Source organism: Bos indicus, chromosome 1 (genome assembly GCF_029378745.1).
Source record: "Bos indicus isolate NIAB-ARS_2022 breed Sahiwal x Tharparkar chromosome 1, NIAB-ARS_B.indTharparkar_mat_pri_1.0, whole genome shotgun sequence".
Taxonomy (NCBI): Eukaryota; Metazoa; Chordata; class Mammalia; order Artiodactyla; family Bovidae; genus Bos; species Bos indicus.
This window is the reverse complement of record NC_091760.1, coordinates 112,033,528-112,050,125: the sequence shown is the minus strand read 5'-3', so window position 1 is coordinate 112,050,125 and position 16,598 is coordinate 112,033,528. Positions and strand designations below refer to the sequence as shown.

The following is a 16,598-nucleotide window of genomic DNA, read 5'->3' as shown; positions in this document are numbered from 1 at the left end:
ATACAACCTTGATGTACTCCTTTCCCAATTTGGAACCAGTCTGTTGTTCCATGTCCAGTTCTAACTGTTGCTTCTTGACCTGCATACAGATTTCTCAGGAGGCAGGTCAGGTGGTCTGGTATTCCCATCTCTTGAAGAATTTTCCACAGTTTCTTATGATCCACACAGTCAAAGGCTTTGGCATAGTCAATAAGGCAGAGGTAGATGTTTCTCTGGAACTCTCTTGCTTTTTCGATGATCCAACGGATGTTGGCAATTTGATCTCTGGTTCTTCTGCCTTTTCTAAATTCAGCTTGAATATCTGGAAGATCAAGTTTCACATAATGTTTAAGCCTGGCTTGGAGAATTTTTGAGCATTACTTTACTAGTGTGTGCTGCTGCTGCTAAGTTGCTTCAGTCGTGTCCGACTCTGTGCGACCCCACAGACGGCAGCCCACCAGGCTCCCCCGTCCCTGGGATTATCCAGGCAAGAACACGGGAGTGGGTTGCCTTTTCCTTCTCCGATACATGAAAGTGAAAAGTGAAAGTGAAGTCACTCAGTCATGTCCAACTTTTTGCGACCCCATGGACTGCAGCCTACCAGGCTCCTCTATCCATGGGATTTTCCAGGCAAGAGTACTGGAGTGGGGTGCCATTGCCTTCTCTGTTACTAGTGTGTGAGATGAGTGCAATTGTGCAGTAGTTTGAACATTCTTTGGCATTGTCTTTCTTTGGGATTGGAATGAGACCTGACCTTTTCCAGTCCTGTGGCCACTGCTGAGTTTTCCTAATTTGCTGGCATATTGAGTGCAGCACTTTCACAGCATCATATTTTAGGATTTGAAATAGCTCAACTGGAATTCTGTCACTTCCACTAGCTTTGTTCGTAGTGATGCTCCTAAGGCCCACCTGACTTCACATTCCAGGATGTCTGGCTATAGGTGAGCGATCACACCATCATGGTTATCTGGGTCATGAAGATCTTTTTTGCATAGTTCTGTGTATTCTTGCTACCTCTTCTTAATATCTTCTGCTTCTGTTAGGTCCATACCATTTCTGTCCTTTATCAAGCCCATCTTTGCATGAAATGTTCCCTTGGTATCTTTAATTTTCTTGAAGAGATCTCTAGTCTTTCCCATTCTATTGTTCCTCCATTTCTTTGCATTGATCACTGAGGAAGGCTTACTTATCTCTCCTTGCTATTCTGTGGAACTCTGCATTCAAATGGGTATATCTTTCATTTTCTCCTTTGCCTTTTGCTTCTCTTCTTTTCATTGCTATTTGTAAGGCCTCCTCAGACAACCATTTTGCCTTTTTGCAATTTTTTTTCTTGGGAGAGATATTGATCCCTGACTCCTGGATAATGTCACGAACCTCTGTCCATAGTTCTTCAGACACTCTGTCTATCAGATCTCATCCCTTGAATCTATTTGTCACTTCCTTTGTATAATTGTAGGGGATTTGATTTAGGTCATACCTGAATGGTCTAGTGGCTTTCCCTAAGATTAGGACAAAGCATAAACAGAAAAATAGGAATAATTTGTCACTTATGAAAAAAGTGGTCATCATGGAGCTATGTAATTTTAGGAGGTCTTATTGGAGGTGATGCAATAACATGGGATGGCAATGGGATGGGATGGGGAGAATGTGACATATTTTCTTAACTTCATAGTTGCTGAGGTTGAGGGGAAGGTATGTATGTATGAAATGTATATAAGAGTGTCAGAAATTCATGGCACTGGCTACTCTACTTTCATTCTTAAATTCTCACTGATGGAAAAGTCACACAAGGACCCCTGGCAAAAAATAGAAAGATACCTCATTTATCTAGGCAAGTGGCTATAAAATGAGGGCTTCTAGTAAGTTTGTTGGACAATAAGACTTAAACTTGAGGTTGAAGTGAAGCTTCCTACCATCTTTCTCAATCTAAGTCTTGGGACTTACATACCCAGAAATCTTGGCAGAGAGAAAGAAGGAAAGAGAAGAAGAGAAAAAGAGGGAAACCAGTGATGATGGAGAGAGAGAGAAAGAGAGCAAAGGGAGGGAGGGGGGTGGAGGGAAGGAGGGAGGGAGAGGGAAATGCACCTGCCAGACAGACTGTGAGCCTGCTCATTCCATCATCTGTACGGATTAGGAGTTAGATCAGAGACAGAGCCTGGATGACTTGAATCACACACCTAGTCTCAAGAAAACATAGATGAAAGGGCTCAAGACCTTCCTTTCAGTGGTGTGACCCTGAGTAGGAAAAGTGGCCCATTGGATGTCATCACCTTAATAATTAGTCCCCCGACTTCCGTGGGGGTGACATGGGAAAAGGGGCCCAAAGTGCTCCCTCTAACAGTTCTCACCCTGCTTGGAACAGGGAGAGGAGCAGAAGTCCTTTTATCTCTGGAAGGGTGTGAGAATAGAGAGAGAACTGTTAAGTTCCCTCCTTCTCCAATACAAATACTAAGAGATGGTATACTTTGAGGTTCGTCTATTACTTTCTAATAACTGCATGAATACTTTCAATCCTAGGTGGGCTATGCCTCTACCAGCTTACTTCTTAGTGACAAATACCAGTTTCCATCTTATCTTCGCACAGTGGCCAGTGATAAGATCCAGTCGGAGGCCATGGTACAACTTATCCAACATTTTGGTTGGGTCTGGATAGGCACCATAGCAGCTGATGATGATTACGAAAAATATGGAATAAAAATTTTTAAGGAACAAATGGAGAGTGTCAACCTCTGTGTTGCATTTTCCAAAACCATTCCCAAAGTCCATTCTTCCTTGTTTGTTTTAACGAACAGAATAGTTTTCATAAATATTGGTCATAAAATGTTTTAAAATTTACATTTGTCTAATTTCTCTTCCCTGGTGGCTCAGATGGTTAAGCATCTGCCTGCAATGTGGGACACCCGGGTTTGATTCCTGAGTCGGGAAGATCCCCTGGAGAAGGAAATGGCAATCCACTCCAGCACTCTTGCCTGGAAAATCGTGTGGATGGAGGAACCTGATAGGCTACAGTCCATGGGGTCGCAAAGAGTCTGACAAGATTGAGCTACTTCACTTTCACTCTCACTTTTCCTCATGATTACATTTAGGTTATGCATTTTTGGCAAGACTACTGCAAAAGTGATACATATCCTTTTTTATGTCTCTTATAGGATGCCACTGTGTCTCATTAATGACACATTAATATCATTATATATTCTGTTGCTCAAAATTTCCCAGGTTTGACAATTGGGAGTCACTTTGAGTTGGCTCCTATTTCTTTTGAGCAAATCACCGTAATTTCTGATTAATTTACTTTCTGGAACACTAAGATATTGCAGATTCATCTTGTATTTCTCTATCCGGTCTTGTAGTAGCCATTTCTCCTGAGTCCTATTTACATTTAGAATGGAATTAGAATCAAGATCTGAGTAAGAACTAAGTTGTTCATAGTACTGGGGAAACTGTGGTAAATTCAAAATGAGAAATTAACTTATGCTAAAGGTTAAGTTATAGAAATTAAGTTATGCTATATGTTATGCTATTTTTCATCTTAAATTCTCTGAGTGCTTCTTTTTTAAAATAAAATGGATCCTTTTATATGGTAAACAACAACTCTTCATTATTTGATGATTTCAATATTACAATATAAATTTTCTCAAAAAGCAACAAATATGTGTTAGGATTGCAGAGAAAAAAGCTTTTAGGAAGGGTCAAAGGACCTCATAGTGTCAGGGTTAATGTTGATGGTTTAGTCCATGAACACATTCCCTGAATAATATAAGTTAAATCTGAAAAGCAAGACCTCACGTTAGAGAAAGTTAATGGGCACATTTAAGAAAGTTTTATAAATGCATCACAGAGTAAAAAATTGTGATTGATTTAAAACCAAAATGATACCTTTTACTCTTGTAGTTTATTTGACATTTCTAAATTCTTTTGCATGCCTGATGGTAGGGAACTCTGTCCTGCCATCCAATGAGGCTAAACAGGTAGAATTATGGAAAGATTGTAAGGTGGCAGCCTTTGAAAATTTCCTTGCTTAACTCTTCTGAAGACTGGAAAAGAAAAACGAGTCTCTCCTCAATGGACCAGGCAAAAATATCACCCTGTTGCGAACGCTGATGTAGTTGTCATGTTGATTGAGAACAGCATATAGTAAAAGAGGGAGAGATAAAAGGGCAAGTGTATGGTGACTATTATAATACTTCCCTTGGTATGGGCTTCTATGGTGACTCAGCTGATAAAGAATCCACCTGCAACGCAGGAGACCTGGGTTTGATCCCTGGGTTGGGAAGATCCCCTGGAGAAGGGAACGGCTACCCACTCCAGTATTCTGGCCTGGAGAATTCCATGGACTGTATAGTTCATAGGGTTGCAAATAGTCGGACATGACTGAGTGACTTTCACTACGCTCCCTTGGTATACTGACTTACTAAAACCTTTCAGCTATATTACCTTAATCCCTATGACAGAGGTAGGACAGGATTGATTTCCCTTCTTTTATGGACTGGAAAACTAATGCTTAGTTAGGATATACGACTTATCCAAGCTTATGTCACTTGACAGAGCCAGAAAATGACTCCAAATCATCATATACCATAATTCAGGCTCTTTCAGCTATATTGCATGTCTTTCTGGTTTGTGGAGAGTAGGGATTGGACTAAGCCCTCTGGTTGGAAAACCTAAGTCCAGCATGTGGTGCTGACAAAAACCACGGGCACAGGATGTATCTCAGCTCAGACTGGTTACCTTCATACTACAGGACACATGCTTTTACCCCAGCTAAGGTTGCTGGCAGGAAGCAAGAGTACTAGAGGTATTATTTTGTTAGGGGCTCCTGTTCATGTCTATGAAATCATTCTGTAGGTGTACACTCAGCTCCATCTACTTTTGTACTCTCCCCAGTGGCCTCTTTGGCACAGCCTTGTCTCATATATTATTCCCTTGGCTTAGAATCTCCTTGATCCCAATGTTTGTCAGGCAAATCGCTACTAATTTTTTAAAACCCAAATCAGAGGGCCACTTCCTGGGAAACCACCTTGAATTTTTCTAAGGCAATTAGTTAGCCACTTCCTCATCTATGCCCTGATATACAGGGAAGGGAATGGTGGTAGCAGGGCAGACTGGTACCTATCGGTGAAAAAATCTAAGAGGGAATAGTCTCTCTTCCCTAGGTATGTAGGTATTAGGAAATATGAGACATCACTTTACCTTGGTATAGATCAGTACTGGCCAACAGAAATTTAAAACCCACACAGGTAATTTTAAAATTTTTAGTAACCAAATTAAAAAACAAAAAGGAACAGATGAAATTAAACATAATATATCTTATTTAATCCAAATAATATTTTAACCTGTGGTCATGATCATGGTAACATAATATAAAAATAATTTCTTGAAATTCATAATGAGAGAAGTTACATTTCTTTGATCTAACTTTTTGCAGCCCAGTTTGTATTTTAGACTTATAGCCCATCCTGATTTGGCCAGCTTCTTTTCAGGTTTCAATTGTCACATGTGGCTAGAAGCTGTGGTATTAGACAGCAAAGGTATAGAGAAGGAAAAAATTCAGTCCCATGAATTAGATATGAGTTTTGAGATTATTTTCTTTATAAAGCTTGTTTTCTAAGCAATAAAAGTTTTACAAATTGTTTTTTTTTTCCCTCTGTTGTTCCTTTCCCTGTTTTTCTAGCTAATGTACTATATGAAGACACTTCAGTTTACAACCCATAATGGAATGAGAATAGAAATTGATGATAATGGAGATGTGACTGGATACTATGATATTCTTAATTGGCAATTAGATGATAACGGAGAGGTCGCCTTTGTAAAAGCTGGAGAATATATATTCACAGACTCTAAATTTGAACTTGTGATGATTAAGAATGCAACAATATTTTGGAACACTGAATCATCAGAGGTTAGTTATTCTGATATTTTATTTTGTTTACATATAGAGAGAATTGCATTTCTGTGTTATTTCAGACGCTATGGAATATCAGAAACCTAGAATTGACTATTCTAATTTTTCCAAATATAAGGCATATCTTTTCTGTATAGATTCAGATATTTTGAAAAACTTTTTTGGATTATAGTTTTAAATATTAGTTCTATGATTTTGTTCTTTTTCCTCAAGTACTCCAAAATATTTGACTTCCTTTGTCTCTCTTGCTTTCATTCATTTTGTCTCTGATAATTTTTGTTTTTTTTCTTTACCTCATCCTTATTCTCTTTATTATTTTCCTGCCTTTATTCAGTGCTCCTTATTAACCTTTTATTCAAATATTTTTTGAACACCTTGTGACTTTCATCTTAATGTCTGAAATAGTTTAGGCTTTTCTTTAGTTTCTTTTCTGAGATAAGTGAACCTTTTTCATTTCTTCCATTTTCAAATCCATTTATGTTTTAAATTTTAAAATATCTGATTTGAGATATTTTTTACACATCTCCAAGTGCTTTTCTGAGAATATTTAATTGAAGTGCTAGGGTATTTATTTAAACTATTACAGTATTCTTCTGCTTAATGGTTGTATCTGTGTTTTAGAGGGGAATTTTAATTTGCTGGAATATTTATTTTATTTTATTGAAGTATAGTTGATTTACAATGTTGTGTTAATTTTTACTGTACAATAAGGTGACTCAACTTTTCTTTTCCATTATTGTTTCTCACAGGATACTGAATATAGTTCCTGTGCTATAAAGTAGAACTCTGTTTTTTATCCATTCTATATATAATAGTTTGCATCTGCTAATCCCAAACTCCCAATCTTTCCCTCCTTCCCCACCCTTGGCAGTCACAAATCTATTCTCTATATCTGTCTGTTTCATAGATATGTTCATCGTGTCATATTTGACATTCCACATGTAAGTGAGATCGTATGGTATTTGTCTTTCTCTTTCTGCAATGAACATTGAGATGAATGTATCTTATTGAATTATGATTTTCTCCAGGTATATGCCCAGGACTGGGATTGCAGGATCATATGGTAGCTCCATTTTAGCTTTCTTAAAGTTTTTATTGGAGTATAGTTGATTTACAATGTTCTGTTAGTTTCAGGCATATAACAAAGTGAATCAGTTATACGACTCTCTCTCTTTTAGATTCTTTTCCCATACAGGTCATTATAGAGTACTGAGTAGAGTTATTTGTGCTATACAGGAGGTCCTTATTAGTTGTCTATTTTATATATAGTAGTGTGTACATGTCTATCCCAATCTCCCAATTTATTCCACCCTCCCCTTTTCCCCACTGGTAATCATAAATTTGTTTTTTACATTGGTGACTCTACTTCTATTTTGTAAGTAAGTTCATTTGTACCTTTTAAAAAAAAATTCTATGTGCAAGCAATATAATATGATATTTATCTTTCTGTGTCTGACTTACTTCACTCAGTATGACAATCTCTAGGTCCATTCATATTGCTACAAATGACATTATTTTGTTCTTTTTTAATGACTGAATAATATTCCATTGTGAGTATCTACACATACACACCATATTTTCTTTAACCATTCCTCTGTTGATGGACATTTATGTTGCTTCTATGTCCTGGCTATTTTAAATAGTGCTTCAGTGAACACTGGGGTGCATGTATCTCTTCAAATTATGGTTTTCTCTGGATGTATACCCAGGAGTGGGATTGCTAGGTCATATGGTAGCTCTATTTTTTAGTTCTTTAGGAATCTCCCCACTGTTCTCCATTAGTGGCTGCAATTTACATTCCCACCAACAGTGTAGGAGGGTTCCCTTCTCTCCACATCTTCTTCTGCTATGTTTTGGTTTTTATTTTCTGCTTTCTTCCTAGAGTAAATGAATATGGAGGCACAATTACATTTTTGGTTGATTTTTTGGGATAAGGATGATGGGTTTGGGTGGCTCACAAATCTCTATTTCAAGACTGTCTTCTTTTGTTGGTACAGTGAAAAGCAGTTTATTTAAGGAATGACTTTTTTTGTGGAAAGGGAAGGCTTAATGTGTATTTTGATTTTATGGTTCACTTTTGTTTTTACAGAGTTCTTAGTTTTCCTTTCTAACTTTTTACTCTTCCTGTCACATCGCAGAATATGTACTTCTCCCTCTGTATCCCTTCTGGTCCCACCACAGTGGTGAAACCATCCTTCTGAGTCCCACCTTGAAGACCTTGCCCTATAACCTGACATTTTATTTCTAGGAATGATTTTGTCTACTCTCTATTAACCTTAGTTTGTCTTCTCCCTCTTACTTTTTTCTGCACAGTTTTCCCAGAATTCCCTCATTTTCCATACATCTATGGATGAAGAGGGCGCTCTAGAGGTGTGCTTGCTAGAATTTAATTACTTTGAAATTCGTAGCATTTTTAGGCTCTTTATGAAGCTGAAGTTGTGGGTCCTGTGTGATTTTATTTACATTAAAAAAAATCTGTATGGTCTTTTGCAGAGACTGTGGAGAGATTCATAATTTAGCAGTTACCATTACCCTAATGGTAGGCTGACAGAGGAGCCTGGCAGGCTCCAGTCCATGGGGTCGCAAAGGGTTGTACATGACTGAGTGACTAACACACCAACAATTATAAAATTTTTAATCCCTCCACCTCCTATAGCAACAGGAGGGCTTTGATATGCAGAACTGCAGCTCTGAACATTTTAAAAAGAAGCTTTTAAAAGAGAGACTGGGTCCCCTGGTTATACAATGTAAAGATAATACCTGGAGAAGCCCTAGGGGAAGTTCACCAGAAAACTCATCACTTACCAAACAGCTGAACTTTTTACCCTGAGTGAAATATTAGTTGTAGGACTGTAGGTCTTTTGATATTCTGGTTTACTGTTTACCTGTAGTGTTAGAGTAAAACAATAGGGTGGCAGAAGGGCACTGGCAATTTAATCTACCATGTGAATCTGCCAGAGGAACCAGCAGGAGTGAGAGAGAGTTGTAAGTGGGTGTCAGGACAGCTAGCGTTTTTTTATTTGTGGCTGCAAGACTATTTTGCGGGGAAGTTGTCTTTCTACATCTTGTTTCTTGTTCATGTATGTCCTCTCTTCTTGTATGGCCCTTTTGGCCTGAGATCTGAGGTCCCTAAATAGTTTTCTGAATCATACTGGGAAAGGATATAGAAATACGTGACAAGAAAATTAAGATTTCCGATCCCCTATGCTGTGCCAGATATCGAGGGCATCTTTTTATCTCTCTTTCTCTCTCTTCAGAGAAGGCAATGGCACCCCACTCCAGTACTCTTGCCTAGAAAATCCCATGGACAGAAGAGCCTGGTAGGCTGCAGTCCATGGGCTCGCTAAGAGTCGGACACGACTGAGCGACTTCCCTTTCACTTTTCACTTTCATGCATTGGAGAAGGAAATGGCAACCCACTCCAGTGTTCTTGCCTGGAGAATCGGTCCTTGGTTTTCCATGAGTATCAGTAAACATACACAGACTCATATATAGTCATACATACATACATACATACATACATACTACTCCCTCCCTTACTTAGCCTGGCCTTAAGCAGCTCTTGAATACATGGTTAGTGTTAGTCACTCAGTCGTGTCTGACTCTGCCACCCCATGGACCATAGCCTGCCAGGTTCCTGTGTCCATGGAATTCTCCAGCAAGAATACTGGAGTGGGTAGCCATTCCCTTCTCCAGGGGATCTTCCCAATCCAGGGATCCAACCTAAGTTTCCTGCATTGCAGGCAGACTCTTGTGTCTGAGCCACCAGTGAAGCCCTTGAATACATTATGGCAGGATAAAAGTAAAAACTTAGTGTTTGCCACTGTAGGGGCCATAGCTCTCTTCTGCATTTTATTTCTTTGAATTAGAGCTTCTCTGTCCAATACAGGTATTCCTAGCCACATGTGGCTTTTAAAATTAAGATTTAACTGCAATTAAATAAAATTAAAATTTTAGTTTCTTAGCACATTAACTACATTCCAAGTGCTCAACCTCCATGTGTGGCTACAAGTTACTATATTGGACAATACAATATATAACACTCCATCATTGCAGAAAGACAGAGTTGCTCTAGGTCTAGAGTATAAACCACCTTCTGTGGCCCAGAACTCTCTCCCTGAATGGGGCCTGAGACTGTTCCCTTTTGTATTCCTGGTGCTAGATGTAGAGCAGGTGCTCAATATAATGTTTTGCATGAAAAAAGAGATGTTGCTGCTTGTATATACAAAGTTCATAGAATGTTTGTTCTGCTAAAAACTGATGGAAAATGAGTGAAATGTATTAGTAGATTTCTATTTTAACAGCATTTCATTAGAGCATAGTAATTTTATTTTTATTATCTTTATTAAAACTAGAGTTATATACATTAATACACTTTATTTATTTCTTCTCCCTGGCTGCACGATGCAGCTTGTGGGATTGTACTTCCCTGACCAGGGACTGAACCTGCACCATCTGCAGTGAAAGCACAAAGTCCTAACCACTAGGCAGTTAGGAAATTCCCAAGATTATACTTGTATAATGAAACTGGTTCAAATGTAATTCAATACAAAGTCACTAAGCATCTACTATGTGTCTGCCTCTGTGTTAAGCACTGCAAAAGGATCAAAAGACTACTGCCCTCACAACACTTACAATCAAATCATTAATTAGCTGAATAGATATTTATTGAGCACAATATTATATGTGCTACACACTATTCTAGGAGCTGGGGATGTGCCAGTGTACAAAACAGAACAAATTCCTACTTAATGGTAAGACTAACATTTCAGTGGGAAGAAAGAAGCAACATATAAGATAAATAAGTAAGTGATACAGTATTTTAATGGGTGATAATGTTAAGGAGAGAAAAATAGTAGGGATTATGGTAAAGTGCTGGGGGGGGGAGTGTAATTTCACATAGTGTGATCAAGGAAGCCCTCACTGGAGTGACATTTGAACAAAGACTGAGAAGAAAGTGAATCAGTGCATTAAATCTACAGAAAAAGCATTCCATACAGAAGAGACAGTAACTTCTAAACCCTGAGTTAGGGGGTGTCTTTGGCATTTTAGGAGAATAAGAAAGGGTTCAGTGTGGCTGGAAAGAGAGAGAGTAGTGGAAGAGGAGGTGAGAGGGGTGAAACAGGAGGTGAGAGGGGTGGAAGAGGAGGTGAGAGGGGTGGAAGAGGAGGTGAGAGGGGTGAAAGAGGAGGTGAGGGGGTAGAAGAGGAGGTGAGAGGGGTGGAAGAGGAGGTGAGGGGGTGGAAGAGGAGGTGAGAGGGGTGGAAGAGGAGGTGAGAGGGGTGGAAGAGGAGGTGAGAGGGGTGAAAGAGGAGGTGAGGGGGTAGAAGAGGAGGTGAGAGGGGTGGAAGAGGAGGTGAGAGGGGTGGAAGAGGAGGTGAGAGGGGTGAAAGAGGAGGTGAGGGGGTAGAAGAGGAGGTGAGAGGGGTGGAAGAGGAGGTGAGGGGGTGGAAGAGGAGGTGAGAGGGGTGGAAGAGGAGGTGAGAGGGGTGGAAGAGGAGGTGAGAGGGGTGAAAGAGGAGGTGAGGGGGTAGAAGAGGAGGTGAGAGGGGTGGAAGAGGAGGTGAGGGGGTGGAAGAGGAGGTGAGAGAGGGGTGGAAGAGGAGGTGAGAGAGGGGTGGAAGAGGAGGTGAGAGGGGTGGAACAGGAGGTGAGAGGGGTGGAACAGGAGGTGAGAGGGGTGGAACAGGAGGTGAGAGGGGTGGAAGAGTGTCAGGTCACATAGAGCCTTGGGGGCTGTTGAAAGACTTTGGCTTTTACTCTGAGTGAAATGGTGAGCCATGGAAAGTTTTGACAGAGGAGAGTTATGATCCCACTTAGAATTTAAAGAATTATTCTATCTGCCATGTTTCAATTAGACCAGAGTGGACAAGAGTAGGATCCACTGGATTTGCTGATGAAATGACCTTGAAAGTCCCCTGCATCAACAATTAGTAGATGGTGTAGGCATGATTTAACTCATGATAATAAACTGAGTTTGGAAGTTGGTGAGCAGGTGGGCCTGAGTGAAGGTTCATGTGGGCAAGTAGTAGAAAATATGGTTGGAGATGATGGTTGAGACTGGTGGTGTCAATGACAGAAATGGGGAATTGGGGAGGAGGAATTGGGTAAATGGGGATAGTTTTGGACATGTTGAGTTTAAGTTGAGGATGGAATTTCAGAGTAGGGACATGATGGAAGTTTAAGATGTGGAATTAGAGGTTTAGGTAGGAAAGGCTGGTGCTAAAGTCAAGATTTGGGAGTTCATGTGCAGAGATGCTGGTTGAACAGAAGAGAATGAATGAGCTGCTTTATACTGAAAGATAAGAAGAGTAAGAGCAAAAGCCAAAAGAATGCCAACAGTGATGAGGTAGGTAGAGGAAGTAGAACCAACAAAATAAATAAAGAGGACCCAATGGAAGCCAAAGGAGCCTGCATTTCAGGGAGGAGTTGATCAAGAGTGTCAGATATCTAAGAGAGAGAAAGGAGAATGTGTCAGACATGACAAGAAATATTTTAGTGAGGTGAGTGGGTTGGAAGTGAGATCATGAGGTTGAGAAGGGAAGCGATACTCAGAAAGAGAACAAAAAGGCATCAACTTATTGTGATGATTTTCAAAGAAAGGTATATATATAAAGAGCTCTTTTTGGTGACTCAGACTGTAAAGAGCCTGCCTGCAAGGTGGGAGCCCCAGATTTGATCCCTGGGTTGGGAAGGTGCCCTGGAGAAGGAAATGGCAACCCACTCCAGTGTTCTTGCCTGGAGAATTCCATGGACGGAGGAGCCTGGTGGGGTATGGTCCATGGGGTCACAAAGAGTCAGACACAACTGAGAGACTAATACTAACACTTTTTAGAATATTGGATCAGGAGAGAGGAAATAAAGTCATTCTGTGATCACGCACACATACACACACGCACACAACTTATAAGAAGCCAATCTATTATGTTTAAAAATACATATTTAAATAATCTTATATACTGTAACTGAGCTCAGAGATTTCTGATATTTTCCATTGTTATCTAACTCAGATTTATCTTGCAAAACTCAACATAGGAAAATTCTGATATCCAAAATGAATCTTTTCACTTTCCAAAATGAATCTTTGCTTAATGGAAAAATACATCTTATCTCCTTTTTAAATGGGAAGCTCGTCATTTACATTAAGATATAAATTTACAAACATTGCATTTATAATGGACTTCAATGTACACAACCATGTACAATGTACTATGTTTATCACCAAGTTTTCTAAACTTTTTACGAGAAAATATCCCAGTGCTGTGCCTTGTCCATTTTTCCTTTTTGCTGTGGAATTTTCCTCATGGAGTAGATCTTTCATTTTTATTTTGTACTGACTGAATGATATGCAGGCTGTGTTGGGATGACCTTGCTGAGAAGTTTTTCTCAGGCACTCAGGATGATTCTTGGCGTCTCCCCTCAAGCAGAAAGAGGCTTGACAAATTGTCCTCTCCTCAGAACCCCATGGACATGGAGCCTGGTCTGAGTCTTCAAAGTTAGAAAGAGTTAGGTTTAGCTTTGCTAATTTCTAGAAGCAACCACTGGATTTTTCTAGAAGCCTAATTCTAGAATCAACTTCAGGACTATTAGCAAAATTCCTCTAGGCTTTCCAGATCATTATTCTCTTTGTTATTCTTTTTTAAAACATTTTATTTGTTTTTAAATTATTTGTTTATTCATTTTTGTCTATGGCTTTGTGAGACTTTCTCTAGTTGCAGCGCGCAGGGGCTACTCTGTTGCACTGCATAGGCTTCTCATTGTGGCGGCTCCTCTTGTTGCAGAGCACAGGCCCTAGGCGTGCAGGCTTTGGTAGTTTCAGCTCACGGACTCGAGAGCTCAGGTTCAGTAGTTGTGCGTGGGCTTAGTTGCTCCGTGGCATGTGGAATCCTCCCAGACCAGGGATGGAACCCTTGTTTCCTACACCGGCAAGTGGATTCTTATCCACTGTGTCACTAGGGAAGTCCTGTCTGTTTTTCTTGCCCAGTTATCCTAGGTTTTCCAAGAAATCACAAAATGTCCACAGAAATCCAGGTGGAAACTTTCATAGCTTGGCAAGCGGTAGAGACAAAGGGCTCTGTTAATGTGTGGTATTTGTCTTTGCTAGCTTCCCCATTCATTGTGTACTGATGTGTGTCAGCCTGGGACCCGGAAGGGGATTCGTCACGGGGAACCAAGATGCTACTTTGACTGCATCCCATGTGCTGATGGATACGTGTCACGGGAACCAGGTAGAGATGATCATTTTTCACTGACATTAAAATGCAAGTAGATTAAATATATTTTGGCAAAGAGGGCCTTGGGAGCCTTCTTTATAAAGAGATGTGAACAACTTATCACAAAAATTATGATCCATCAAACTATTGGATGTTCTGCGCAGTGTGAAGAAAAACACAACATTGGGTTTTAGTTCTAAAGCTGCTGCATTTGGAAAGAAGACCTGAATCCATGAATTTCAGAGAGGAAAGTTTTTAAAATGTGATGTTAAATATGAATGCATGGATTCATGCATTCATGAATCCTTATAATAATTTTATAATAATTTTAGTTCATTCATGAATACTTAAAATTATTCTAATTTTTGGAGTAGATTAAACATTAGTTATAGAAAAATAGTGAATAAGTAGTAATAAGTAAATTATAGTTCTATGTTTTACAGACTTTTAGACTTTTACATAGACTTTCTATGTTTTACAGACTTTTATTAGACTATTTCTCTAATTTAGAAATAAGAGATCTAGAAGTACATCCCTAAAGGCAATTGGCTTAAGACCATAATTACTCCAAGTTTGTAGGGCAGGTGAATTCTGTATCTATTGCTCTATGAATTGTTCACTACAACCTGCTGAATTTCTGTTCTTGGCCAGAATTTTAGTTGGGCGTGGTAGGCTTAGCCTTATGAAGCATGTTGCAGCAGGTTTATTTTTATTGCTACCTTCTGTTAAAAATAACACAAATTGTACTTATCTTTTGCCAAAAGTTCATCAATAGCAATTTATTTAAAAGAGAATTTTAAAAATGGAAAATTTTCCCCAAATGGAAAAGAAAACACATTATCTGAACAACTCCGGGGATTCCATGTACCCCAGACTCTGAAGAGTTGCATCAAGAGAAATCCAGTCTAGCAGTCAGAAGTGATTGAGAGGAAATTCCAGTCTTTACCTGCATCTTTCAGAGAATGGTGAAGAGATACATTTCATAATCCACCACAGATTCATCTCAAATTTTTCTTATGTAACAATATTCTCCTTTGGCTTCCCAGGGGCTCAGTGGTAAAGAACTCATCTGTCAATGCAGGAGACATGGGTTCAATCCCCAGGTTGGGAAGATCCCCTGGAGAAGGAAATGGCAACCAATTTCAGTATTCTTGCCTGGGAAATCCCATGGACAGAGGAGGCTGGCAGCCTACAGTCCATGGGGTTACAAAAAGAGTTAGACACAACTAAAATGACTAAACAATATTCTTTAGAGCCTCTGCTCAGCTAAATGCCCCCCAAGTGTTTTCAATCTTAGTTAGTATTGTTGCTATTTTTATTTCCTTTCTTCTAGTTCTCAACCTTTCTCCAACTATTGTCTCAAATCTGCATCTGGAGGGTGAGGAGGGGAAGGCTGAGTGGGCAAAGACAAATTGTCTTCAGTAGGTGAGGAAGATGTTGAATAAAAGGCTGAAAACACTCGTGTTTTATAATAATCAACTGTATCCTTGTCACAAACCTTGTTTTACCTTAATAGCTTTAATGTTCTCACATATTTGTGGGTTGTTCTTAGGTTTGTGAGGGGATACACCACCCTTCTCAATTAGATAATTAGAGGAGAAAGAAAGAGGCATCTTACTTAAAAAGATTCATGCAGAAACAGCTGAAATCAAGGAGGGAGACTGAATTTCCAAAATTGAAAAGAATTCTCAATCTTTACTGTTAGCTGCACACTCTAAGACCATTTTATCACTGATTTTATTTTTAAAGATATATATATATTCTCTATAAAAAATCTCATTGAGTCCTGTATGAGGCCTTTGGTTCTTCTGGGCAATTCACAGCCGATGGGGACAACTGGATTTCTCTGCAGTCAGTCCTCTGTTCTTTGTTCATTAGGTCAAAGGGAGTGTGATCAATGTGGTGAAGACTACTGGTCCAATCCACAAAAGAGTGAGTGTGTGCTGAAAGAAGTGGAATTCCTTGCTTATGATGAGGCCCTGGGATTCACGCTTGTCATTCTCTCCATCTTTGGGGCACTTCTGGTCTTGGCAGTCACAACTGTTTATGTGATACACAGACATACTCCGCTGGTGATGGCTAATGGCCGGGAGTTGAGCTTTCTTATTCAGGTTTCTCTTGTCATCACACTGCTGTCTTCCATGCTCTTCATCAGCAAGCCCTACAACTGGTCTTGCATGGCCTGTCAGATCACTCTGGTACTGGGGTTTTCTCTCTGCCTGTCTTGCATTCTTGGTAAGACTATTTCACTGTTTTCAGCCTACAGAATTTCCAAATCCAAAACTCAACTTATATCCATCCACCCTCTTTATCGGAAAATCATTGTGCTAACCTCTGTTCTAGTTGAAATTGGCGTGGTGGCTCAGACGGTAAAGTGTCTGTCTACAATGCGGGAGACCCGGGTTTGATCCCTGGGTTGGGAAGATCCCCTGGAGAAGGAAATGGCAATTCACTCCAGTACTATTGCCTGGAAAATCCCATGGACAGAGGAGCCTGGTAGGCTA

At 39.7% G+C, this 16,598-nt stretch overlaps 1 protein-coding gene across 1 annotated transcript in view; it reads left to right on the top strand.

The window, feature by feature from the left end:
- Positions 1-2,066: 2,066 nt before the first annotated feature.
- LOC109563043 (vomeronasal type-2 receptor 1-like) overlaps positions 2,067-16,598 on the top strand; it is a 30,197-nt gene continuing 15,665 nt past the window's right edge. Inside the window, exons 1-3 of the mRNA XM_070792682.1 lie at positions 2,067-5,878; positions 13,986-14,109; positions 15,973-16,470. Of these exons, the coding sequence (XP_070648783.1) occupies positions 5,654-5,878; positions 13,986-14,109; positions 15,973-16,470 (847 nt within the window). The 5' untranslated portion in view covers positions 2,067-5,653. The remainder of the gene's footprint in view (positions 5,879-13,985; positions 14,110-15,972; positions 16,471-16,598) is intronic.